This window comes from Dreissena polymorpha, chromosome 14 (assembly GCF_020536995.1).
Source record: "Dreissena polymorpha isolate Duluth1 chromosome 14, UMN_Dpol_1.0, whole genome shotgun sequence".
NCBI lineage: Eukaryota > Metazoa > Mollusca > Bivalvia > Myida > Dreissenidae > Dreissena > Dreissena polymorpha.
Genome location: NC_068368.1, coordinates 36,594,735 through 36,622,356, shown reverse-complemented (window position 1 = coordinate 36,622,356; position 27,622 = coordinate 36,594,735). Strand labels below are relative to the sequence as shown.

The 27,622-nt window shown below is 35.2% G+C and overlaps 1 protein-coding gene and 2 long non-coding RNA genes across 3 annotated transcripts; 2 read left to right on the top strand and 1 right to left on the bottom strand.

Moving 5' to 3' along the window:
* Positions 1-98: 98 nt before the first annotated feature.
* On the bottom strand, positions 99-1,718 carry LOC127857742 (uncharacterized). The gene is made up of 2 exons (XR_008038598.1): positions 1,623-1,718; positions 99-1,230 (listed from the first exon to the last, which is right to left on the bottom strand). It is a non-coding gene; the product is annotated as an uncharacterized LOC127857742 (long non-coding RNA).
* Positions 1,719-3,082: 1,364 nt separating this feature from the next.
* Positions 3,083-23,352, top strand: LOC127857738 (DNA-directed RNA polymerases I, II, and III subunit RPABC4-like). The gene is made up of 4 exons (XM_052394395.1): positions 3,083-3,131; positions 15,592-15,675; positions 20,922-21,014; positions 21,874-23,352. The coding sequence occupies exons 1-4, from the start codon at positions 3,098-3,100 to the stop codon at positions 21,894-21,896; spliced, it is 234 nt and encodes a 77-aa protein (XP_052250355.1). The 5' UTR covers positions 3,083-3,097; the 3' UTR covers positions 21,897-23,352.
* Positions 23,353-23,686: 334 nt separating this feature from the next.
* On the top strand, positions 23,687-26,783 carry LOC127857740 (uncharacterized). Its single transcript, XR_008038597.1, has 3 exons — positions 23,687-24,098; positions 25,606-25,770; positions 26,044-26,783. It is a non-coding gene; the product is annotated as an uncharacterized LOC127857740 (long non-coding RNA).
* Positions 26,784-27,622: the final 839 nt, after the last annotated feature.

Below are 27,622 nucleotides of genomic sequence, written 5' to 3'. Positions count from 1 at the left end.
ACCTAAAAAGAGACATTGAAGCTAACTTAATTAGGTTCGAACCTGCAACTTCCACATTAGGAGACCAAACTGTTCAACACGGAATATAACGAACTATGTTTGACACTGTAATAAACAATTTTATTCAGTACAATGTTTTTAGTTCATTCATGCTTGCATGGATTATACCAATAGTTCATTACTTTACAAACACTCACAGAACGTTTATTTTCAAGTAATAGACAAGTTTTAAACGCATAACTACAAAATTTCAACATATTTTGTACAAATCAAATTCAATAATGTTAATTTTTACCTCAAATCATACACTTTTTCCACGTAGTGAAACTCTTATTGTTAATCAAATCAAATTTTTGTTTCAACTATTAATTAAATATAATAGAGAAATGAATACGCTTTTATCAAAATATTTAAGAGTTGATAACATTAATTTTAAAATTATGTCATTTAACAATAAAAGATGTCTGAAATGGTAACAAGTAGTACAGTACATTGTAAACATGACAAGATAAGGGATATCATCTATTCATGTTGATTTATTTTTAATTGATATGAACACTGTCTACTAACAGTATTAAGAAAATAATTATGGAACTCGACAATTACAGGATTCCAATAAGTACTACACTGTATACCACTGTCAGCACATCTTCACTATTTTCATAAGAGTGATAAATGATTCGGTCTACCCACATGCACGTAATCAATTACATATTTCCAAACATTATTGAACTTCTGGTAAATCTCTATAATTTCAGTAACATTGGCCTTGACAGACTTCAACAAAATCTAAAGACAATAACAATACACAACAAAAATTGTAATTATGTTTTTGGTATCTACAACAAACCTTAAATTTTGATGCAAAAAAATGTTTTACAGGCTAAAACTAATATAACATATATATGGCTTACTAAATATCGTTTGTAGCCAGTTTTTTTCCTATATTTGTTGTCACATATTTTGCACTCATATCATTATAATTGTCGGCAACAATTTCAACTGAACATTCTACATGTAAACAGCTATCTAATGGTTGCTCGGTGGCTTTTTTATCTTCATGATTGTTGCAGTCCACCTCAAACAATAAATTATCCACTCCAGACTCAACATTTTGCATCTGTCTTCATTAATAGGGGGAACAGTTACAGATAAAAACACACAACTCTCCTGCTTCTCTTCAGTCTCTGCAGTTTCAAACCCGAAAAATCATCGGTCGGTCGTGACATTCTGAAATAAATTATCATAATTATAGTAATTGACATGTGCTAGTGTTCCGACGTCATGGGTTTGAGCCTATCAACTGGTACACATTTCCTCCGTTGTAACTTTACACATGCAATTGGCATAGCAGTTAATCAAATCACGATTATTGTTCCAAAAAAGTATTAACTTAATGATAGTCAGAAAGACTTTCTGAGAAAGTATACAATTACTCATTCCACTGCTATATCCAATCCAAGAAATATCGAACAGTAGCCCTAAGTCCATTGAATTAACTTATCAACTAAGACCATACTAACCATATTCTATCTCGAACTTCTAAGTTAGGGCACTGAAGTCTGAAACATAATGAATACAGTACAATAATGATAATGAATTAATCCAAAAACGACAAATACCTAACTATGTGTGTATTTGAAGAGCGAAATTATAAACAAGGGAAGTATCACGATTGGGGAAGCATCTCTAAATTTAAACCGAAGGTTACACACAACATATTCCCCTAATATTAAATAATTATAATTATAATCCCACAAAAGTAAACAAAATGGTTAAAAAAGACTAATTATACAACAATCATATTTTACAATTAACACTGCTGAACTGGTCTTAAAACTTTCTTTTTCAAATTGTTATCGAATCGTGCATATACATTTTACATTTAAACAATCAACGGGTTCTTATATCTTATAAACATTATTGCTGAATTGGTCGTTCAACAATAGCACGCGTTTGATACATCACATTTTAAACAACCAATGCCATGTGTAACCTTAAATGCCTAATTTTAATAACCTTTTTCAGTGTAGGGTCAAGACATTTTTCATGCGTTAAAGGGGCCGTCCAACAGATTTTGGCATGCATTGAAGCTTGACATAAAATGCTTTAAATGCTTTATATTGATAAGTTTAAACATTTGAACTATAAATCTCCAGTAAAAAAACAACAAGAATACAATTTACAAAAAGGAAAAAAGTAACCCTCAACAGGGTTCGAACCACTGACCTCTGGATTCCTGGAGTCCAGTAGTAAAAAGCCTCTCTCGTAGACCACTCGACCATCCAAGCTCACATTCAGAACGTATGTATTGTTTAGCTATATAAGCAATCCTCGTAGTTTTCCAAAATATCGAATCGCGTCGATACGACGCTTTATCTATTGGACGGCCCCTTTAAGACAGTGGTCAGGGCTGAGGGACGAGAAGTAACAGACCCATTTCACTTAACAATATATAATCAAGAAATCCTTTAAATGATTACCATATCAGCAGAATCCAATACATTCTTTAAACGTGCTATTTATGTATTTAAAATTCATTAGTCTCGGCTATTATCCGGTGCCTACTTCATGCATTATCCGGTGCCAGCAATTGACATATACAATACATTTTTTTCTACAAAATAAACCGTCACTCATCATGGCAATGATTAAACAATAATTATGCTGCCGTTTTCATCAGGAAACTAGCTCAGAAATTGGAATTTCGTTGTTAATATGGACCAATATCTGCATTTGACTTCCGTTTTCACAGGTTTTGTGCATAAACTGCTGGACAATATAGGTTCCCACTCCATAATGTCGTTTTTGTTACTGAGCACGAGTATACAATTTACTGAATGAATGTCTTAGTTGTTCCGTGAAATACAAATTTGGTGAAAAACGTTAACGTAAAATAGAGAATATTGAAATAAACGAGTACACCGCAAAACAGTCAATATATTTCTGATATGATTCAGTGCCGTTTCGGGTATTATCCGGAAACGTTCAAATGTTTCCGATATTATCCGTATTGGTAAGGCACCTCGTATTATCATATTAATGTTAATTTCGAATGTCTTATCGATTTATTGACTAAACACATGCCTGTATTCATATGTTTTACGTTACTGTAACCAGGGCTTTTGCCAGTAAGTGCGCATGGGCGGAAAATGCCGAGTGTATATTATAACAATCAACTGGTCTATATGATACATGTAAAGTTCTTTAGTTTCTTATGATAAACCTTTGATTTTTGGTTAATTGCTTTCGGTTTAAAAAGATAAAGAATAAATGGTGAGGGGTGGGGATGGGGTAGGGGTCCAAACATGCAAAATGTTGACTACGAGTAACCTAACGTTTGGAATTAGTATAATATAACCTTGTTGCAAACTTCCGGTAAGTTCTGCGTTACTTTCTTTTACGCATTAAAAAGTAATAAAATATTATAAAATTGAAATAATATAATCCATAAGTTATTAAGTACTCTTATTTGAAATATCTAAGATTCAGTACGAGTGACACCTAAATTGCTGTAGCGATTAACATTTACATGCAATGTGCAATATGTTTTCGCGATACACATGTTTCTACACTAGTCTCATACATGAGATTTTTAAAGGCCTTAGAGGGCATATTCCCACGCTCAAACTAAATTAATGGAGCTGGGACCCTCACAATGGAAGACATTTAGGTTATAATATACTTAACTGGATGATTTATTTATTCGGGACAATAAACACTTAAAAGCAACAGTTCAGTGTTCGACACTAACTATGCTATGTTCTCGTACATTCGTGCCCATTAACTATGTATTTCGCGCATGCGCATACAATGACAACTATTTTAGCATTGTATAACTTTTATATCCTCAATAAAATACTATTTCAGTATTAAACTAGTTCTGGCTACCATAACTTAAAATGTCGCTTGTTATGATTTTTGACTGGCGCGACTTTATAGTTATGGACCAACCCCAGTAGGAAAGTCAACCAGAAATTCCCGAAAAGTTGACAGTTAACAAAGACCGGTCCAAAACAGCTTATTTATGCAGTTATTGGCCCAAATCAGCCACTTCATCCGAAAGATTAACATTTTTCACTTTTAACTGGTATATTCTTTCACAAAATACTATCTTAAACATTTAAAATTTATCTATTCTGCTCTTACATATCGAGAAAAACAGCGATGTGACAGACTTTCTTGAAATGCAAATCTCCCGAGATTTCACGGTCATATGATATTATTTCTATTTTTAGTAACATACCATGTGCTCAAGTGTTTTCAAATTCAGAATGACATTTCCCGGCATTTTAGATTATTCTGGCTTGTTTTGTAAACAAATTGTAGTGTTAATACAAACTCAAAGTAAATATTATTTAAAACTACCTGATTCACACTGAAATCAGTCTTATAATCCACCATAAGTTAGTTGTTAATCACAAATAATAAGATTTCAGAAAACGAAAGTAATGTTTACAATTTCAGCAAAAAATGTCAAGGTCGATCCGAAAGTATCCAAATGAAAACTCGTCACGTGACAAAGCGACAATGGCGTCAAAATTGTGAATTTCAGACTGATGAGAGTTATTTTCATCTATTGTAAGATGCATTTGAAATATTTGAACCTTAAAATATTCCCAGATGCAGTAATTTATATTCATTCACTAATATATGTAGAAATGTATCCAAGAAAATGAGCTTTCTTTGATTTATAGCGTGACATAAATATGTTACGACTCTGGTTGACTTTCGATACGGGGTTCGCTTCAGCGTACAGGTCTGTCAATACTATATAAACTGTACGCTGAAGTTTCTTTAGCTAGTATTAAACCAGCTGAAAATCGTCTTTGTTTACATATTGACTATTTTTTTCAACTCGTGAAGGTGAAGGCCAATGATCTGCATCATCCAGAAGATTATTCTCATTGGATTGGTGCTCCTCGCTTGACCGCGATCTAAATGGGGCTCCCAGTGGGGAAGTAATTTTTTACATAAAGGATTGCAATGTCCTTTTTCTAAGACACAATTGAATGTGTATTTAATAATGAAAGCAATTTATTTTCAAATATAAAACTCCAAATAAGAGCATGGATGTAAATATTTTTAACCATGGTTACTTTCAACAAAACAATGCAAACGTGTTAATAATAATTGAAATATAATTGTCTCGCACTTCTTGCAAATTGAGATACAATACCTTGTCGGGTACCTCTCAGTGCTCCGAATTAAATAGAGCGTGGCCTTCCTTAGAAATGCTAATGCCACTTGCACAGAATTTCTTAACTTTTTTGTTTTAAGTGCTGGCGATTTATAATGCAATAATACTCTGCAATGGTATTTTTTACCACCATTTAAGCAATATCTATGTCTGTGTGGAACATTTCTTGTTTAAAACATCTTTTCTCGGCAAAATAGTCAGCAGTTGTAAACGCTCGATCTACTTGAATAGAATCCTGACACGCGAAGTATTTGGTGAGAGCGAAAATGGCGTATAAAAATGAGCACGAATCCAATGAGAAGACACTAAAGTATGAGAACGACACATAATCTGAGCAAGGAGTCCAAGGACTCCTAACTATTGATATTTAGGAGTCTGGGCAGATTTCAATGAGTCCAAAAATTAAGACACTTTTATATTATATTTTCTGTTAATTACACATGTCAATCAATGAATTGATAAATTTGTATTGTATGTTTGTTTTCAGATCGAAGTTGTAAGTGACAACTGTTCAATATTTGTTATATCACATTGCAAAATATTTTACATATTCCAGTAATATTTAAATTAATAATTTACTTAATTATTGTAAGATTTCAACATATACAATTTTGTATTATGCATTATGATAACCTGTTTAACCGTGACATTAGCGTTAAAAATATTCTCAGAGCCTTCTGTTTTGTTAGTGTCATAGTTAGTAAATCACATCGTAAGGGTGTAACAACGCTATATTTATCATTGTTTTATATATATTCTTTATAATATTTCCAAGAACGTGGAAATTGGGAAATGCAATATAATTATAATTTTATTTTAATTTCATAATGGGTTTTTACACCATGAAACATGTTTAGACAATATTTTGCATGCAAAGCACAATTTCCACGAGGATTACACCCTGTTGCTATCATCAGTCTCTTAAGTAGTTTGCCACGATTTTATCGCAGAGGAGTACACGGTAGGAACCAATTAATGTGGTTGGTTTGACAATGCCTACAAACTGCAATAACCCACTGAACTCATCAATTGATAGTGACACGGGTCATTCACGCTCAAATGATTCACAGCCGGTCCGATCTTCAGTACCTTGAGGCCATAAAACGTACAACGTGTAAAGACATTCGGGTATTGTGATGATTTTTATAGAAATGAGAAACTGTTTGGCAAAGCTAGTTTACTACATCAAAATTATCTGTGAAAAAAAAGAAAACGGCCATGATCGTTTCATAGTTTGCATGTTCCCCTTTTACTACACGCACGGACAGTGACAGGGAACCAAAACAAATAATTTCGGATTCTTTTGTTTATGTCCATGTGTTCAAGCAGAATATGTGGCACATTTTTCGGATCCTCAAAACGTCAGACATTTTGATCTTGCAAAACAAAAAAGGAAATTAACTGATTTTTTTTTAATTCAATGATGATTTTAAAGGAGTCCGACGGACTCCCCTGACGCAAAAACAAGGAGTCCGAGTCTCATTTTAAGGAGTCTGGGACTCCCGTTAGTGTCGAACCCTGCAGTTACAATTTTTTAAAGACTGGCACTTCTTCTTGTGTTGGGTATTTTTGACAATGTAAGGCTTTTATTGATGAATGTTCATAAAAAAGCCAAAAAAAGCAACAAAACAATTAAGTTGGTAATTCAAAACAAATATATTACCAAATAAGCTTAGGGAAATACAAGATAACTTGTTAGAGTTTGTTTACTTCTGAACAAAGTCACTGTGCATTTTCATCGTGTCAGGTAATTTTGATCTCAATCTACTCTATTATACCCCTAGCTAAAGAAACTTCGGCGTACAGTTTATATAGTATTGACATACCTGTACGCTAAAGCCAACCCCCTATCAAAAGTCAACAAGAGTCTTAACATATTTATGTCACGCTATAAATCAAAGAATGCTCATTTTCTTGGATACATTTATACATATATTGGTGAATGAATATAAATTACTGCATTGAGGAATATTTAAAGATTATGTTTCAAATGCATCTTAAAATAGATGAAAATAACTCTCATCAGTCTGAAATTCACAATTTTTACGCCATTGTTGCTTTGTCACGTGACAAGTTTTCATTTGGATACTTTCGGATCGACCTTGACATTTTATGCTGAAATTGTAAACATTACTTTCGTTTTCTGAAATCTATTATTTGTGATTAACAACTTACGTCTGGTGGATTATAAGACTGATTTCAGTGTGAATCAGGTAGTTTTAAATAATATTTACTTTGAGTTTGTATTTACACTACAATTTGTTTACAAAACAAGCCAGAATAATATAAAATACTGGGAAATGTCATTCTGAATTTGAAAACACTTGAGCACATGGTATGTTACTAAAAATAGAAATAATATCATATGACCGTGAAATCTCGGGAGATCTGCATTTCAAGAAAGTCTGTCACATCTCTGTTTTTCTCGATATGTAAGAGCAGAATAGATAAATTTTAAATGTTTAAGATATTTTGTGAAAGAATATATCAGTTAAATGTGAAAAATGTCAATCTTTCCGATCAAGTGGTTGATTTGGGCCAATAACTGCATTTAAAAGCTGTTTTGGACCGGTCCTTGTTAACTGTCAACTTTTCAGGAATTTCTGGTTGACTTTTCTAATGGGGTTGGTCCATAACTCTATAAAGTCTCGCCAGTCAAAATCCTAAAAAGCGACATTTAAAGTTATGGTTGCCATAACTATTATACCCCACATAAAAAGTCCATTATCCCTCTATCAAATTGCCTTGAACAATTTTGTAGTGCAACTTGAACTGGAATATCAATATAATTTCAAAATTGTTTAATTCATTTTCATACAGTTTAATCCGATAATCTTTCGCGTCCGGTAATCTTTCACACTTCGCAGTTGCGAATTTCACAGACAAGTAATGGTTTTCTTTAGTGATAAAAGATGGAATTTCACATTTTAAAAAATTAACAGATTTAAAAGGTACGTGTTCCACTCAAAGTAAAATTCTATCATTACATTTTAACACTGGTTGCCTCATCCCTATACATTGTACATGTATTATAAAAACTGACCTACATGTACTTACTGCTTAAACATTTTTGTTCATGCTAGAAATCAATCATTTTATTGCTGTATTGTTTCTTTTGCTATTACTAGTCAGGTGTTTTTTACCTTATATAACTAGTGTTTTTCCCAGGCCATTTTAGCGTGGCGAAAAGCCACGCCGCCCTCCCGGGTCGCCACGCTGCCCTTTTCAAAGGCAACTTTCGCCATGCGCCCTTTTTTTCAAAGGCAAATTTCGCCACGCGCCCTTATCGATAACATCTTTATTGCCTTACGATCTAACTTGGTCTGCAAAATCAGCTTCCTTGATTGTCTGTGACGCTCCGACTGTGCTTAATTTACTCGAGAGACGTCAACGTCTAATCGACTATATTTAATTGAGCAGATTTAATCTATAACAGTGCTCGATTTATAGGTAGGTCTTACTGACTTCTCCAAAGCTGTGAATTAGTCATGGTGAAAAACCCCGTGTCAGTATCAATCGGTAATGCCAGAGGCTATGTTATATCAAGGGCATTTTTTGCTCGGCAATGTGTACTCCTCCACGATATAATCATTTCTTCGGAGGCTTTTGATGAAAAACTCGATGTTATTCTCGTGGCAATTGTGCTTTGCATGCATTATTCAGTTATATCAAAACATATATTTTTACGCATAATTACATTTAAATTCACAAACAAATTTATTCTTTATCGTTTTCGTCTTTAAGATAATAAGATCTTATTATTGAAATAATTACTGAGACGTATACCAATTTAACAAATGCGAATCGCGTATATGGTTTAACGTTGCTATGCGCACCTGTCGCTTACATCACTCGACATTTTATCAACATGGCGGACTATACAGAATTAAATTGTGACTCGTCAAAAATGGCAAATAACGTCGTAAACGATCGAATTAACGATGGAGATTATACATTAAGAAGGAATTAATGAAATGTCTGTGATAATCAACGATGCATAAACATGTTTTAGATAGCAACAACATTATTCATTTATTTGTAATCTACTCGGCGGATGTATGTCGCGGAAACGAGTGTTTGCATATTGTAAGCGATCAATTTACTCGCAATGTTATTTTAAACATCTGTCGAGATTATTGTTAGAACATGGGATAAGACAAACATGGTTTCATTTATATGTTAGTGGATCTGTTAAAATCAGATTCATATCATATATTGCTTTATTATGTTTGTCGTGCTGTACAGTTTATTGAAACAGCATGGAACTTAAATGTACATTGCAAGGTAAATATATTAATATAAATCATAGTAAGTTAAATACATCTATTACCATTAAATGTGCTTGTTTATATGTTATTTTTTCCACAACTGCTTCTGATGTGTTTTTATGTTTCCCCGTAATTCAGGTATTCAGGGAACGTTTTTGCCCTTTTTTGCCTAAACTGCGCGCTAAAATGCCCTTTTTTAAAGTAATGCGACATGCCCCTTTGCCCTCCTGGGAAAAACACTAATAACAGACACCGAATATCGGCGTCTTCCCCCACCAAACTAGGCTGGTTTTTTCCCCTTTCCAGACCAAAAAATTCCCCCTAAAAAGAAATATATATTAAAAAGTATTAAAACAGTTTTTTTTTCCCCAAATATGTCTCTTTCGCCCTCTATTTTCCCCTTTCGCCCAGCGTCCAGCGTCTTCCCCTTTTTCTAAAAAAAAACCTGCTAGTGACTATATTATTTGTTGATTTGTAGTGGAAAAAAGCTGCACTAGAAATCCACATTTTTTTTTAATGGTTTTACAATAGAGCTGTAACGATTCAGTTCGATGCATCGAAAAACCGGTTCCATGCCGCCGATTCGATTTCGATACCAATACGGCCAATTTCAATTCGATTCACTGTAATCCTTACTGATCTGCATTTTAAACCTTACTTTCCAAATCCGTCGTCTGAAATTTCTTGTCATTTGTAATACATCTTGTGATTGGTCAATAGCCAATATGGCATCCAATGAATGAGTTAATAACATGCTGAGCATTACATCAGCCGGTAAAATGGCTTCTTCAACCACCCTGAAAGACGCACCGTCAAAATTAAAATAAAAAGTATGGGACCATTTCGGGTTTTGCAAAGGTTCTGATGCAAAGGCAACTTGCAAAACGTGTTTTGTTGATGTAAGTTACCCTAAATCTGGAAGCACTACAACTTTGAGGCAACATTTAAAGAGAAAACACGCGGTTGATATTTCAGATGTGAAATCTTTATTTCCCACGACAAGCTCTTTTAACAAGTTAAAATTACTAAATTATACCCATGTGATTTTTTCATCAATACATATGATTTGTTTACTAAACTGTGTGCATTCTGTCTGCATTTGATTGCTCAGGTGAGCTTTTGTGACCGGTCTTTGTTCGGCGTCCGTCCGTAAACAATTTTTCGTAAACTCTCTTACTAACTCTAGAGGCCACATTTATTGTCCGATCTTCATGAAACTTGATCAGAAGCTTCGGCCGAATGAAATCTCGGTCGAGTTCGAAACTGGGTCGTGCCCGGTCAAAAATTAGGTCACTAGGTCAAAAAAAAGAAAAAGCTTGTAAACACTGTAGAAGTCACATTTAATGCCCAATCTTCATGTAACTTTGTCTATATGTCTGTGTTAATGATATGTTGGTTGAGTTCAAAAGTGGTACCGGTCGATTGAAAAACTTGGCTGTCAGTGGGCGGGGCAGTTTTCCTTATTTGGATAAAGAGAAACCTTGTAAACTCTCTGGAAGTCACAGTTTTTGCCAAATCATCATGAAAGTTGGTAAAAACATTGGTTTTATTGATATGTCGGACGAGTTCGAAAATGGTCAAGATCGATGAAAAAACATGGCCACCAGTGAGCAGGGCATTTTTCTCTATATGTTTATAGTGAAAACATGTCAACACTCTAGAAGTCACATTTTTGGCCCAATTTTCATGAAATTTTGTCAGAACTTTTGTTTCCTAGATACGAGAGTTAAGTTTGAAAATGGTTCCGGTCTGTTGAAAAACATGGTTGCAAGGGGGACGTGTCAGTTTTCCTTATATTTATATAGTAAAAAGGCTTGCAAACAATCATGAATTAAGGTCATGTAACATGTGAGACAACTCTTCTAAATATTGCATTTAAGAATACAGTAGTTACTCCCCTTTGATTATTAATGTTTTCATAAAAAGACAGTGTAGTTGTTTTTCATTTATGTGTTAATTGATATTCAAGGTTGGATGTTTTAATGCCCCCTTTCGAAGAAAAAGGGGCATATAGTGATCGGACTGTCCGTCCGTCTTTCCGTCACACTTTGCATATAGGTTTCCAAAAATGCTCATAACTTCTATGTCCCTTGAGATATATCCTTCATATTTGGTATGCATGTGTATATGGACAAGGCCTTTTTTACGCACACATTTGTTTAGCCCCTTGACCTTGAAATTAGGGTCCGCGTTTATGTTTCTAAATCTGCGTTTAGGTTTCGAAAAATGCTCATAACTTCTATGTCCCTTGAGATATAACCTTTGTATTTGGTATGCATGTGAATATGGACAAGGCCTTTCCATAAAAATCTGCGTTAAGGTTTTGAAAACTGCTCATAACTTCTATGTCCCTTGAGATATAACCTTCATATTTGGTATGCATGTTTATATGTACAAGGCCTTTCCATACACACACAAATTTTGACCCCTGTGACCTTGACCTTGATATTAGGGTCCGCATTTAGGTTTCGAAATCTGCATTTAGGTTTCGAAAAATGCTATAACTTCTGTCAAAGCGTTTATAGGGGACATATGTCATCCAATTGTGACAGCACTTGTGTTTAGCTCACCTGATTGCTCACAGATTTTAGTCAACCATTTAACCTCAAAACTTAACTTTTCCAAAACTGAAGCAAGAAGATTGGCTATAAGAGAGCATGTTCAGTCATCTCATAAGTCATTCCAATTAGGATGACATGTACATAATTGACTACAGTGAAGTTGATTCATTATTAGATTTGTTAGGAGAGCAGGATGAGGAGGAGAAATTAGGGTATAGATTTTCACTCATTTTTTAGGTTATTTTACATTAACTTCTTCATTTCTACATTAAATTACTTCAAATTTATACTGAACATCTCTTATGACAATGCGGTCAATCTCAACTATGCATGGCCCCATTACCAACCCTGGGGCGCCCCTGTGTCGAACATGCGGCGTGGGGATACGCGTCGGCCTCTGCTGCGCTATTCTAGTTCTAAATTGATTAGTGTAAAACAGCCTACTGTTGAATAATATGTTTATAAAATTATATTTAAGTAAACAGCAATACCTTTAGTGAATTGAATTACAACCAATCAGTGGTGTCATCCTGACCAGAAATAAGCGTTTGTCGAGTAAATATTTCCGCATGACATAAGTGCTGACAAAGTAACATAACCCGTAACCATCCCGTGACCGGTTCACTTGCGTAAGCAAACAAGACCGCAATACCACACCTGTATACGACAGTTGAGTTCGAAAATGGTTTGGATCGGTAAAAAACATGTCTGCCAGGGGGGTCTTTTTCCTTATATTTATGTAGTAAAAAAGCTTGTGAACACTCTAGAAGTCACATTTTTTGCCTAATCATCATAAAATTTTGTCAAAACATTAGCTATGTGGATGTCTCGGACGAGTTTTAAAAATGGTCTTGATAAGTGGAAAAACATGGGCACCAGGTGATTGGGCAGTTTTCTTTATATGTAGAAAAGTGAAAACATGTGAACAGTCTAGAAGACACATTATCTTCATGAAATTTGGACATATCTTGGAGGAGTTCAAAAATGGTTCAGGTCTGTTAAAAAAAACATCATGTGGGCAAATTTTAGAGGGGCGCAGCGTCCCTCTATTTATTGCTAGCTGGAGCACTGACATGGCTGCCAGGGGGCCATAATATGTTGTTCATTCTTCATGAAACTTGGTTAGAACCAAGTGTTTCATTGATATCTTGGGCTGCAAAGAACAGGTCATTTCTTTTTATCTCAGGTGAGCGTCTTTGGGCCTTTCAGGCCCTCTTGTTTAATATTGATATTCATTAATATCACAGACAAATGATTTAACTTAATTCTTTTTAATCAAATAATGTACTTCTATGAGCTTCACTTTATTTATTGCATTGAGAGCAAGTTAAAAATTACATTAAATACTTGTTTTTTTCGTGTTTTTTTTTTTTTACTTATGGTTTGCGTTCCGTCAGTCTTTCAGTCTGTCTGTCAGTCTGTCCGTCACACTTTCCTGGATCCTGCAATAACTTTAAAAGTTCTTCATATTTGTTCATGAAACTTGGAACATTGATAGATGGCAATATGGACATTATGCACGTCATTTAATTTCGTTCCTACGTCAAAAATTATGGTTGCTATTGCAACACATAGACTAGAAATACTGCTGAAAATTGTGGTTTTCTGGATCCTGTGATAACTTTGTAAGTTCTTAATATTTTTTCATGAAACCTGAAACATGGATAGATGGCAATATGGACATTATGCACGTCATTTCATTTTGTTCCTACATAAAAAAATTCCGGTTTCTATGGCAACAAATATATATTAAAAAATCTGTATTTTCTGACAATGGTGGAGCCGGTATGGGACTTATATTGCTTGACAATAGTTTTGTTATTCATGTTGCATAACTGTTTTGTTACTCCTGTGCTGATGGGACAATTTGTGGTAATTGCACAATGACCTTTGTTTATGCCCTGCTTACATACAAATTAATCTGATAAAATGGGAGCCAAAACGCACATGGTTGACTTGTCTTGAATCACTTTGCGGAATCATACTCATATAGTGATGATGTAGAGTCAGTGTATGTTGCTTTGACGATGCTGCAAAACTCTTTGCATACTTTTGTTTTAACCATAATTTTATTACCGGAAACAAGGTCCTGCAATATAAAAATAATTTCCGGATTTTCCAAATTATTATCAGAGCTCCAGATAAGGAATTGTGAAATTAGTAACGGTACTACCACTGACAGAAAGAAAAGGAGTAACGCTTAAAATCAATTAGTACCTGTACTTCCATATCCAAAAATACAGGTAGTACTGTACTACCCGTGTTCTTGGATATTTAAGGGTGTATAACTGACTTTACAGAAACATTTGCAGCAATTATAATAAATATATGTAGCTTCTGAAACAGTTACTGTATTAGGTTTTCCATTCTGAATTATGATGCTAATACAACTACAAATTAAAACTCATGACTAATACTATTTCTTCATTTTTCTTGACAAGAAAACACAAGCCAACTAGTAAGCTAAGTAAATGAACACTTATTTCACTGTCTCGTCCGTTTCCCATCGTGTTTTCTAACGTTTTAAGCCACCGATGCAATCAAACCGTTTAATATCGGGGCGACAATGTCTTTCTGGGTTTACAGATTTAATGTCAGGATGGTTAGACGACACCGTATGTAGTCATTATATGACAACAAAGTGTTGTTTTGAACCACTTTCGGTTAAACCGGCATTCCATTGCGCGCAGACATAATGTTTTTGACGGATTTACAAGTTACAGGAAATCACGCGACAGAATAGACAATAATATATGAACCCAGTCTACAACTTTTCGGTAATTTAAATTAACGAAAAGCGCCGTTAGGTTAGAGATCAGACCTAATGGTACGGCCAGATTTTTTTCGTAAATGCGACGCAGCGTAAAATGGATGTTAATGTCGTAATTATACGTCCAGTTTATAAAAATAAATCTTCATGAAAAAGGCGTATTTACGGCTGTACGGCCCTTATCTGGAGCTCTGTTATTATCGAAAAAATCCTGACTGTATTTTAGAAAGACTGCAGCCTGTAGCGCGGGGAATAGGGGCCAGCTAAGATGGTCCTTAAATCGCACCCCTGAAAGTGTTTTAAACATGATATTTGGTGTGGTCCAATTTATAGAGCTGGAAAGGGAAATTAACTGAATGTTGGAATGTATAACAAAATATAACAATGTGGAAACCTAAATTAGTTGGGGAATTTAGTCAGTCATTTGGGAAATAAATAACCATTTTAAAATTGGGAATAAGTGCACATTATTGCCCAAAATGTACCAAAAAAGTACATGTTGACTGATGAGACAAATTATAACATGTATTGTTATGAGTAGTGTTTTAGGAAAACTGGGCATAATGCATGTGCGTAAAGTGTCGTCCCTGTGCGGAATGCACAGGCTAATCAGGGACAACACTTTTATTACATTTTTTTTTTAAATAAAGTATCTTCTTAGCAAAAATCCAAGTAAGGCGGAAAGTGTCATCCCTGATACGCCTGTGCGGACTGCACTGGCTAATCTGGGACAACACTTCACGCACATGCATTATGCCCAGTTTTCTCAGAACCCGACTCTTATGTTTGCAGGGAAGAAGACCACAATGGAGACACCCAGGCCTGAAGGAGATGTGGCCCCTGTTAAACAGCAGACCATGATCTACATCTGTGGAGGTGAAATATTTGAACCTAGCTCTGGGGAAAAGGGGCTTTATGCATGTCATTGTGCATAAAGTGTTGTCCCAGATAAGCCGTGTCATTTGTGCAAGCTAATCAGGGGCAATACTTTCCGCTTTTAATCCTTTTATGGGTTTTTTTGTTAAAAGAACATCTCTATTTAGCGAAAATCAAGTTCAGGCGGAAATTGTAGGTCCTGATTAGCCTGTGTTGACTGCACAGGCTGATTTGGGACACCACTTTATGTACTTGTACTTATAGGCCATTTTTTTCAGAGTGAGATTCATTTGTAAGTCTTCCAAAGGCTTTGTACACCTAATTATGCTACCAAAATCTTACACGGCCAGCTTTAACACTTTCATATGCTGAGGTGGCGCCTTATAAGAGTGACAATTGCATTGTAAATATAATTTTTTAGCTCAGCTGTTTTCGAAGAAAACCCGAGGTATTGTCGTAGCCAGCTCGTCGCCCGCATTGTGCTAAAACCCTGACATTTTGCTCTAAAAATCAAAAACATGGTTCGCACAGACCTTGAAAAGTGCTTTAAAATCAAGGTTTATCTTGAAAAGTGCTTAAAAACGATATGGAGTGCTTAAAAGTGTTTATTTTCAACCATAGCCTTGAAAAGTGCTTAGAAAGTGGTTGGAAAAGTGCTTGAAAATGAAATAACAACAATTAAAAATGTTAAAAACAGATTAATTATTTCCAAGCTTTCAGATAATTTCACGTCATATCAATCCGATGATATTGATCGTTCCACCTATTTGATCCACGCCAATTTTCGCGCGCTTTTTATCAGAACAAAGAAATTCATTTATTTCATGTAGAAGTTGTAACCTAAAATAGCTGTACACGATGCGTGCAAACCGTGTCAGATGATTTACACATGTTGCAATACAACTGTCCCGATTGGGCGCTTATTTCATCAAATCTTTAAATAGAATCATATGAGGAAATTCATTTGATACTTTCGAAAATTGCAAACGTTTTGTGTTTATGACTCTAATCGTCTATATTACCCACCCATAATTTTATTTTAAAAATGGAAATCGGGCATATATGGGATTATTGAGTAATGAATAAAGATGGGAGAAGTTGCATGTATGCGATTGAGACAGTTGAAACGTATGTATCGGGGAATCTGGAGACTCAGGATAATACGATTACTACAATTAGTTATGAGTTCTCCTTGGCTTCAAACTGTTGATTGAATAATCAAACACTCAATTAACACTCCTCCAGGTGTAGTATCCTACAGCTAGGTGCAAACACTGTTTTCTTTTATAAGCGGCGTTTTATAAGACAAAAAACACTGTCATGGGCATGGGTGTGAAATACATTATTCATTATCACTATAAATGAAAGGGAACAATACAATACGTTTATGTTGCATTATTTTTGATGAAATCGGCGGTATATATTATGGGTCTGCGGTGATTCGGGTGTTGGCCTTATGGTAAACGGCCCGCGACATGTGATCTGAACACTCATCGCGGGGTTCATATTTGTAAGCGAACACAGTGAGATGAACACCGCAGCGAGTGGCGTTTGTTTAAGTACACGGTGCCTGTACTAAGGACAAAATACATATTTTCATGTCTTTTCCATGAGTCCGAAGTCGTTTTTGCGAGATTAAATTTATGACAGTTCCAATCTGTTTATACTAGCAGGTACTGGATCGGTACGGGTTTTATAATGTAAGGGAGGTAACTACTACTCATCTGTCGCCAATTGATCTACTTGGTGTTTTTTTGTATGCATTATGCAATTACGGTGCTGACAAGTTGAAATATGCCAGTGAATAAGTGCATTTTTAGCAGCTCAGGTGAGCTTTTCTGACCGGTCTTTGTCCGTCGTATGTCCGTCCGTCCGTAAACATTTGCTCGTAAACACTCTAGAGACCACATTTCTGTTCCCATCTTCATGAAACTTGGTCAAAAGCTTTGCTCCAATAAAATCTAGGCCAAGTTGGAAACTGGGTTGTGCCGGGTCAAAAACTAGGTCATTAGGTCAAAAAAAAGAAAAACCTTGTAAACACTGTAGAAGTCACATTTTATGTTCAATCTTCATGTTACTTTGTCAAAATGTTTGTCTTAATGATATCTTGGTTGAGTTCAAAAGTGGTTCCGATCCATTGAAAAACATGGCCGCCAGTGGGCGGGGCAGTTTTCCTTATTTGGCTATAGAGAAACCTTGTAAACACTCTAGAAGTCACAATTTTTGCCCAATCATCATGAAAGTTGGTCAAAACATTGGTTCAACTGATGTCTCGGACGAGTTCGAAAATGGTCGAGATCGGTGAAAAACATGGCCGCCAGTGGGCGGGGTATTTTTCTCTATATGTATATAGTGGCAGTTTTCCCTATTTGGCTATAGAGAAACCTTGTAAACACTCTAGAAGTCACAATTTTTGCCCAATCATCATGAAAGTTGGTCAAAACATTGGATTTATTGATATCAAGGACGAGTTTGAAAATGGTCGGGATTGGTGAAAAAACATGGCTGCCAGTGGGCGGGGCATTTTTCTCTATATGTATATAGTGAAAACATGTGAACACAGTAGAAGTCACATTTTTGGCCCAATTTTCATAAAATTTACTCAGAACATTTGTTTCCTTGATACAAGAGTTGAGTTCAAAAATGGTTCCAGTCAGTTGAATAACATGGCTTCTGGGAGGGGGGCAGTTTTCTCATTATGCCCCCCCCCCCCCTTTTCGAAGAAGAGGGAGTATATTCTTTGCTCATGTCGGTCCGTCCGTCCACCAGATGGTTTCCGAAAAATAACTCGAGCGCTTATGCCAAGGATCATGAAACTTCATAGGTACATTGATCATGACTCACAGATGACTCTTATTGATTTTTAGGTCACTAGGTCAAAGGTCAAGGTCATGATGACCCGAAATAGTAAAATGGTTTCCGGATGATAACTCAAGAACACGTATGCCTAGGATCATGAAACTTCATAGATACATTGATCATGGCTCGCAGATGACCCCTATTGATTTTCAGGTCATTATGTCAAAGCTCAAGGTCATGGTTACCCAAAGCAGTAAAATGGTTTCAGGATGATAACTCAAGAACGCTTATGTCTAGGATCATGAAACTTCATAGCTACATTGATCATGACTCGCAGATAACCCCTATTGATTTTCAGGTCAATAGGTCAAAGTCACGATGACCCGAAATAGTAAAATGGTTTCTGGATGATAACTCAAGAACGCTTAGGCCTAGGATCATGAAACTTCATAGGTACATTGATCATAACTCGTTGATGACCCCTATTGATTTTATTAGGTCACTAGGTCAAAGGTCAAGGTCACGATGACCCAAAATAGTAAAATGGTTTCCGGATGATAACTCTAGAACGCTTAGGCCTGGGATCATGAAACTTCATAGGTACATTGATCATGACTCGTAGATGACCCCTATTGATTTTCAGGTCACTAGGTCAAAGGTCAAGGTCACGGTGACCCGAAATAGTAAAATGGTTTCCAGATGATAACTCAATAACGCTTATGCCTAGGATCATGAAACTTCATAGGTACATTGATCATGACTCGAAGATGACCCCTATTGATTTTCAGGTGACTAGGGTAAAGGTCAAGGTCGGGTGACCTGAAATAGTAAAATGGTTTCTGGATAATAACTCAAGAACGCTTATGCCTAGGATTATGAAACTTCATAGGTACAATAATCATGACTCGCAGATGACCCCTATTGATTTTCAGGTCACTAGGTCAAAGGTCAAGGTCATGGTGACCTGAAATAGTAAAATGGTTTCTGGATGATAACTCAATAACGCTTATGCCTAGGTTCATGAAACTTCATAGGTTTATTGATCATGACTTGCAGATGACCCCAATTGATTATCAGGTCAAAGGTCATAGTCACAGTGCCAAATAACGTATTCACACAATGGCTGTCAAGGTCACGGTGACTCAACTTAGAAAAATGGTTTCTGGATGATAACTCAAGAATGCTTACGCCTAGGATCATGAAACTTCATAGGTATATTGATCATGACTCACAGATGAAATAATGATGAAACTTAACCAGGATGTTTGTCTGGACAATATCTAGGTCAAGTTTGATGTTTGGTAAAGATTGAATGAACCAACTCCTCTCAGGTGAGCGAACTAGGGCCATCTTGGCCCTCTTGTTCAGAAAGGGTTGTTTTTGAAGTACCCTTGGGTTATTGACAACCCCAATTCTAAGTATGCAGAACAGATAGAGATGGCTAGTATGGGGGAATCCGCGTTGTAAAGTCACCAGAAGAGTGAACATTTAGAATACATATTCAATACAAATAACGGGTTTTGTTTTGGTATGTGTAATGCCTTTGGTCAATTAAGGTACTAAATTATCATAATGAAATATCTTACTTTTGATTAAAACAGTTGTTATGGTATCAAGGTAGTGCAGACTGTTGTAAGTCACAAAGAATGTTAAGCAAAAAGGGACCAATTTAGAGAAAAATGTTGTCAGTATTGGACACTAAAATAATATACATTTTTCAGTATGTTGGAATAAAAAAGTGCGTGAATTTGGATTTTTTTCCTTTCAAAAGTGCTTAAAAAGTGCTTGAATTTCATTCAAGAAAACCTGTATGAACCCTGATAGTGCTTCCACCTACAACTTTTAAACTTCGTATGTGGATGCACCTTAATGAGTTCTACATGCCACACCCATTTTTGGCTCACTAGGTCAAAGGTCAAGGTCACTGTTACCTCTTAAAAAAAAATAATCTGACAATCTTGCATTTATTTAAAACAAAACTGCACCTGCAGCCGAGCGTTGGCACCCGTTATGCGGTGCTCTTGTTTATGCTTACGGCTTAACCAGATTTTAAATGATACGTTGAATTTGATGATTCGTCTGTCTGTTCAAGGTTAGCCCAAAATGACCTGTTTCACATTAATAATGCTTCCATAACAGCTTTGATACATGTACTTGCATTGATGTGTTCCATCAGCACACCCTAACCTCAAAGTTTCAAATTCTTGGTAAACCAAAATAGATGCATTTTTTCTAACGTCAATACTTCATTCTACAAATCTTTGATATTAACTATGAACGCTGAAAATCACCTGACCTTCACCTTGATTCTAGTTTTGGAGGGTGGGGGCATCATTGATTTAAAGTGCATTTTAATCCACTTTGTGAAGGGGCTTTTTAATACATCATTGTAGCCCCATCTTCCAAATAATCCTCTGTGTAATGTTTTTATTTTAATATATTTTCAGAGTGCCACATGGAGAATGAAATCAAAGCCAGAGACCCAATCAGATGTCGAGAATGTGGTTACAGAATCATGTACAAAAAGCGTACAAAAAGAAGTATCCTTTTGATTAGCTTAATGCAGACTACTGGTCACAAATCAGCTGTCAAGACTCTGAAATTTAAAACTAAAAATATGTTCCAGGTATGACATACTCTGTAAAATTAACAATTTAGTAATTAGCTTTTACATTTAACATTGCTATTTTTTTTCAGTTATAAATACATGATAATTAGTTAAAGAATAATATAAAAAAGGGTTAAAATTTAGTTGGAAAAGGTGACAGCTTTCCAATAATATATATTATATGCAAGTTTGCTACTAAATTAGCAATCGTTAATTGGTGATCATAATGTATACATGCAAACTCTAGGTATTTTTTTTAGCTCTGCTGTTTTCTGAGAAAACCCGAGGTATTGTCATAGCCTATTAGCCAGCTCGCTGTCCGCCATCCTGGTCGTGCTAAAACCTTGACATTTGTCTCTAAAATCAAAGCGATTCCACCTACAACTTTGAAACTTCATATGTAGGTGCACCTTGATGAGTTCTACACGCCACACCCATTTTTGGGTCACTAGGTCAAAGGTCAAGGTCACTGTGACCTCTAAAAAAAATTAAAAAATTTCTGACAATCTTTCTTTTATTCAAAACTGCACCCGCAGCCGAGTGTTGGCACCCGTTATGCGGTGCTCTTGTTGAGTATAAGAATATTCGTACTTCTTAAGTCTAAGAAAGGGTTTATGAATACTAGGTCTCAGCTTTTGGTATGTGTACTCAGAAGTTGGACACCAGCTTATTTAGAAAAAATATTAATAGTACAAAACAGCTGTGATATTACTGAAATGCTGTTAAAGACGACAAAAAACTTAACAAACTTAAAAAAACGTATTGCTTATTTTTCCTTGACCTTCATACAGTGATTGTCTTTGATGCAAGATGACCTGTGAACAGACAAACAGAAGTAAGGGACATAGTGAAACTAGTTTTGGAAAAACTGAACTGGGTGTATATATCAAGAGTCTTTCTTCTGTGGCTTGATGGAATTGAAAACATTATTCAAGTGTTATGCGTAACTTGTTGACGTTTAAAAACCATTTTCAAGTGTTATGGTATATGTATAGCTTGATAACGTTTTGACAATTTTCAAGCGTTATGGTATATGTATAACTTGATAACGTTTTGACAATTTTCGAGTGTTATTGTATATGTATAACTTGACAAAGTTTTGAAATTTCAAGTGTTATGGTATATGTATAACTTGACAAAGTTTTGATAATTTTCAAGTGTTATGGTATATGTATAACTTGACAAAGTTTTGAAATTTCAAGTGTTATGGTATATGTATAACTTGACAAAGTTTTGACAGTTTTCAAGTGTTATGGTATACGTATAACTAATCAGAGTGTTGAAAATTTTCAAGTGTTATGGTATACGTATAGCCTAACAAAGTGTTGATAATTTTCAAGTGTTATGCTGTATGTGTATAAACTTAAAGTTGAACAGAATTTTTGAGTGTTATGCTGTTTGTATATCTTGACGAGGTTTAAAACAATGTTGAAGGGTTGAACTATAATGTATAACTAAACCAAGTTTAATGCAAATTTCAAGTGTGAGGCTATAAGTACAATATGATAACGTTTACGCAACAGGTGTTCATTTTCAGATATTCACTTCATGCAGATTGATTTACACTACTTGCAGTTAAACGTTTTCAACTGATTTGTATATTGGAATATTTCATGCTAACAAATTATAATTATGATGTCCTTTTGTTAATGCAATTTTCTCTTTATATTTTGCAAACAGAATGCAGGATTTGTTAACCTGTTCATGGCTGTAATGTGTTTCCAACAACCTTTGCTATGAAACACAAGAATGAAATTTTAGTGAAATTTAGGTAACAACGAACCTAATAATGTTTACAAAATAAAATCTGTACGTACAAAAGTTCTTTAAAGTGAAAAAGAACAACACTATTTCATTGAAAATGTCATTTTTAAGAGATATTAAAATATTTCCAATAGACCATATGCAGGTTTTACACTGATGTTAATCATGTTAATTCCCTGATTTTTTATGTGAACAATTATACTATTTTCTCTAAGTCAGATCATAAAATGTATTTGTGTTCACAATGATAATGGTAAAAAAGGAATTTCGTCCTTACACACTGACTGACATGTATTGCCAAACAATGTCCAGTGCAAGACCTTTGGTCAATTTTTCTTTTTATGTATTACTTAAATGCCTATTGTGCACAGAGTTTTTAGTATTATTTCAGGTCAACACTTGTGCATGATTGGTGCACTGGTCTTGCTTTAATTTCTTAATTTTGTGTCAAGTATCACTTATTTATAATGTGTGTATAATTAATTAAATAAAATGTATGACTTCAGGCTGTATCTTGTGTTTTTGTATGTAATTAAAAACATAATTGTCCAGCCCATGTTCTCAATATATTTGGATCAGAAGGATGGGTTTAAACTTTTGTTTTTTTGCATCTTGTTCAGACTGTAACTTTATCAAATATTATTTTAAATGTTAAGCTGAAAATATTTACCTGTCGGTTTCGCATCTCAAATTTGTGCCCATAGCTCAAAAGTCAAGTTCAAAGGTATAAGTCAAAGGTCAAATCTCGGTGTTATGCAGCTTGTCTGTTAGTTGAACTGTTCATCATGCTTGTATGAAATAGTTTATCACAACAGTTATTTATGTGAAGACGGTGCGTCAAAATTCTAGGTCAAACTTATACCTCATATACATTTTTTGCAGACTGAACCTTTATCATTCGAGGGATAATTAAAAATAACTTGCCATAAATGTTCATACTATGGTAACTCCATGTTTGGTGCAAAGCCTGTATCATAGTTTATGCAATGCTAAGGTCAATACTCAAATTATTAGCTATATGCACATTTTGCCATTACTGCATTTAAAAACATAAAGTTTATCTTTTAAGCTCACCTGAGCACAATCTGATCATGGTGAGCTTTTGTGATCGCCTTTTTTGTCACCTGTCGTCAACATTTGCGTTGTTATCACTCTCAGTGTGGCCATACCACGTGGTTTGTGACGTCATTTTGGCTAGCACGCTAAGTAGAAATTTGTCAACATTGGCCCCGCTTAGAAATTTCAAATCCACGTAAGTATCTTATTATTTACTCTTTTTTGACGAAATAAAGCGCAGGCTAAGGGAAAAGATGAGCACTATTCCCGGTTATATAAATATTTGTCACCAGATGAGTAGTTTAGTCTATCATTCAAGGCAAATTCCTAGTTTTTACGTTACAATGCACGCAAGCACGACAAGCACATTTGAAATCGTCCAAAATATCTGTTTTATATTCCTTTTTGCAGTTAACCAATATGTGCGGACGTGATTAATTCCATATAAAATGTGTTTTGTCCGAAAAAATTACCTGAAAACACCACTTAATGACATTTCTAATGTACATCAACACTTTGGCTAACACGACAAGCAACGAAATTCAAGGCAAGCACGGCAAGTCGATATTCAGCTAGAACGACTAGTTGTTATTAATTATGTTTCTGAAGCGATGTTATTGTTGTGGTAATACACACAAATTTAATTAGAATTTCAAAACATTTTCTTGGTCCGGCACAGTAAACACAAAAATATAATGTCGGACAATAACTGCGATGCTGTCTTGCACAAGTGCTATAAACAAATTTGAAACTTTCACCGAGAACAATCCTCGGAATGTAACAGAGATACTATATGTCTGAAAAAAGTTCCAACTAAATGTGGCGAATGTCTGACACACCCTTTTGGAGTCAGGTTTCAATTAAATTTTTTGATTTCGATGAACAGTCCACAATAACTCAACCATCGTTAAATCGAACTGATGCTCATTGTGTCATTTTCGACCTAAAATGGCCCACAAGTCATCCGGGGGTGACTAGAAGCCGATTCATGTCACACTATGATGACTTTTGTCAACCGGGGTGACTAGACGCCGATTCATGTCACCCTGGGGTGACATGAAGCCGATTATAGTCACCCGGTGATGACTAGCGTCGGCTTGAAGTCACCCAAGGGTGACATGAATAGGCATTTAGTCACCCCGGCCGACTTGTGGGCCATTTCAGGTCGACAATAAGCCGATCTTATTGATATAAAATGCAACATTTGACGCAACATATCAACACATGTTCCTTTGATCGTTTTATCCTTAAGTGACAGATGCTGACGTATGTTAGCACTTGTATTTTTGGTAGGATTACATAAGTAATATTTGATTAGAAGCATAGTGATGTACGTTTTGATAAAGCAATACCCAATGCACACATAGATTAATAACACGTGATATATCGATCTGAGTTGCAGTTAGCTTGACTTTCGATTAATCATACTGTAGGTTATGTCCATGTTCTTTCCAACTGTTAAGGCCATTGCAAGGATTAAACTATACTGTTGTTAACAATGTTTTAAATTGTTGTAAAATGTAGATTTAGTAATGCGCCGTTGTCTTGTAATTATTTATGGCTAAGTAGATGAGATATTTGAAACGGTAACACACATGACAAATACATTATATGATTGTAATACTCTAATGGTGACAGCACGGTGAATACATAATAACAAATGCATAATTATTTATTTCAATTAACATATTTGATGTTTTTAGATACACATGATGACGACCGAAGAGCGATATATTTGTGCCATATGCGCCAGAGGGGTACAAGCACAGGCGCTATTTGGTTTACCATGAAAGAACACACGCTGGGATGTTAACCTTTAACTGTTGCGGCGTTGGGTTTTCATCAAGACGACAATTACAAAGACACAGGTCATTATCATATAGCGCTTTTAGTCAGTAGAAAAATCACAGTCGGCTGTCTTATTTTACTTGCGATTCTAAACATTTCGAATTGTGTACATTGCAGTTTCACTACATAAACATTATCTTTAGAAAGCTGTGATAAACAGTCTTAACAAAAACGCGTTATAGATGTATAAGATACACATTTCCCAAATCATTAACTGGTTAATTATTGTAAATAAGTAGCAAAGAGTGTACGTGTAGGATACATGTGCTTATTATGCTAATGAATGCTTACAGGTGCAATGTACACGGTGACGGAAAAACTATCTTTGCCTTTATTGTGGAAAAGAATTCGCAACGAAGGTAGATTTAGATGGCCCGAGAACAGCGCACTCGAGAGATCGAGTGCCAGATATGCAACCACAAGGCCACAACACGGGCTCATCTCCGAGAACATCTCAAAACACACAGCGAGGAAAACACACACGTTTGCCATGTGTGCAAAGCCGCCTATAAACACATAAGTTCACTGTATAGGCACTTTGGGCAAAAGCACAAATGACGTGTATACAGTGGTTTTACTTGTTTGTGATTTACCCGTGATTTATTTGTGATTTACCCGTGATTGAATTGTTGCGATAAAAGCATAATCATCAGATCTCAAGCATAATTAACTTTTGAACCGTATCTGTTTATACCACGATGTTTACTTGTTGCGTTTTTTTTTACTTTTTATTGTACTTTTTATTGTTTTTTTTTATGTTTTGTTAATGCTACTGTTATATTATAGCAGTTGTGATTTGTATTGTGATTAAAATGTAATTTTATAATTGTGATTAATGCTTTATAATCAGATCTCAAGCATAATTAAGATGTGAATCGTATCTGTTTATACCACGATGTTAACTTGTTGCGTTTCTTTTCTTTTTATTGTATTTTATTATTTTGTTAACGCTACTGTTATATTATAGCAATTGTGATTTATATTGTCATTTGCATGTGATTCAATGATGCCATTTAACATTGTTTCATTAATTAAAATTATTAATTAAACATACACTGCGTTGTGTTAATTTCTGAAACAAAATCTTGAACAATCTTCGTTGTTTGTTAACTGCATTGAGCAAATCAAACGTAAAAAGCAAAGACAACTGAACATTTGTGTCATATTATACTTTGCTTTTATCCACAATTTCTCAATTATCTATGTGACACACAATGCTTAATGCCGAAATATAAAATGGAGTATTAAATTAGGGCAGTTTAAATATTGTACAGTTTTGGACAAAAATAGAGTTATTAAAACAACGTTTGAATCAATGCTGTTCAAAGCTTCAATCAATTATTTGCAACCAATTATGATCGGATTCACAAAGGCGAAAATAAACACATACCATTAGCATTTATTTGAGTGAGATAAATATTCAGCACAATTTTGTCGTGTACTGAGAAAACTGGGCATAATGCATTTGCGTAAAGTGTCGTCCCGGATTTGCCTATGAAGTCATCACAGGCTTAAAAGGGACGACATTTTCCGCGTAAAGTGTCGTCCCAGATTTGCCTGTGCAGTCAGCACAGGCTGATCAGGGACGACACTTTCCGCCTAAACCAGATTTTCGCTAAGAAGAGACATTATTTAAACGAAAAATTCCATAAAAGCAGAAAATGTCGCCCCTGATTAGTCTGTGCGCACTGCACAGGCTAATCTGGGATGACAAATTTGCGCACAAGCATTATGCCTAGTTTTCTCAGAACACGACACAATTAACTTAAATACGGGAAAAAAATAACACTATGCACATGAATAATTATTTATATCTCGCTCAAGTCAAGCTACTAAAACACGGAATTCTTCAGAAAGGCGATTTCTTATCAA

What these genes read in the sequence shown, in the direction of transcription:
- LOC127857738 (XM_052394395.1), top strand. Translation starts at nt 3,098, where the DNA reads ATGTTTTACGTTACTGTAACCAGGGCTTTTGCCA. An exon ending in CATGATCTACATCTGTGGAG is followed by an intron (nt 15,676 to 20,921) that starts GTGAAATATTTG and finishes ATATATTTTCAG; the next exon opens with AGTGCCACATGGAGAATGAA. An exon ending in CAAAAAGCGTACAAAAAGAA is followed by an intron (nt 21,015 to 21,873) that starts GTATCCTTTTGA and finishes ACCTTCATACAG; the next exon opens with TGATTGTCTTTGATGCAAGA.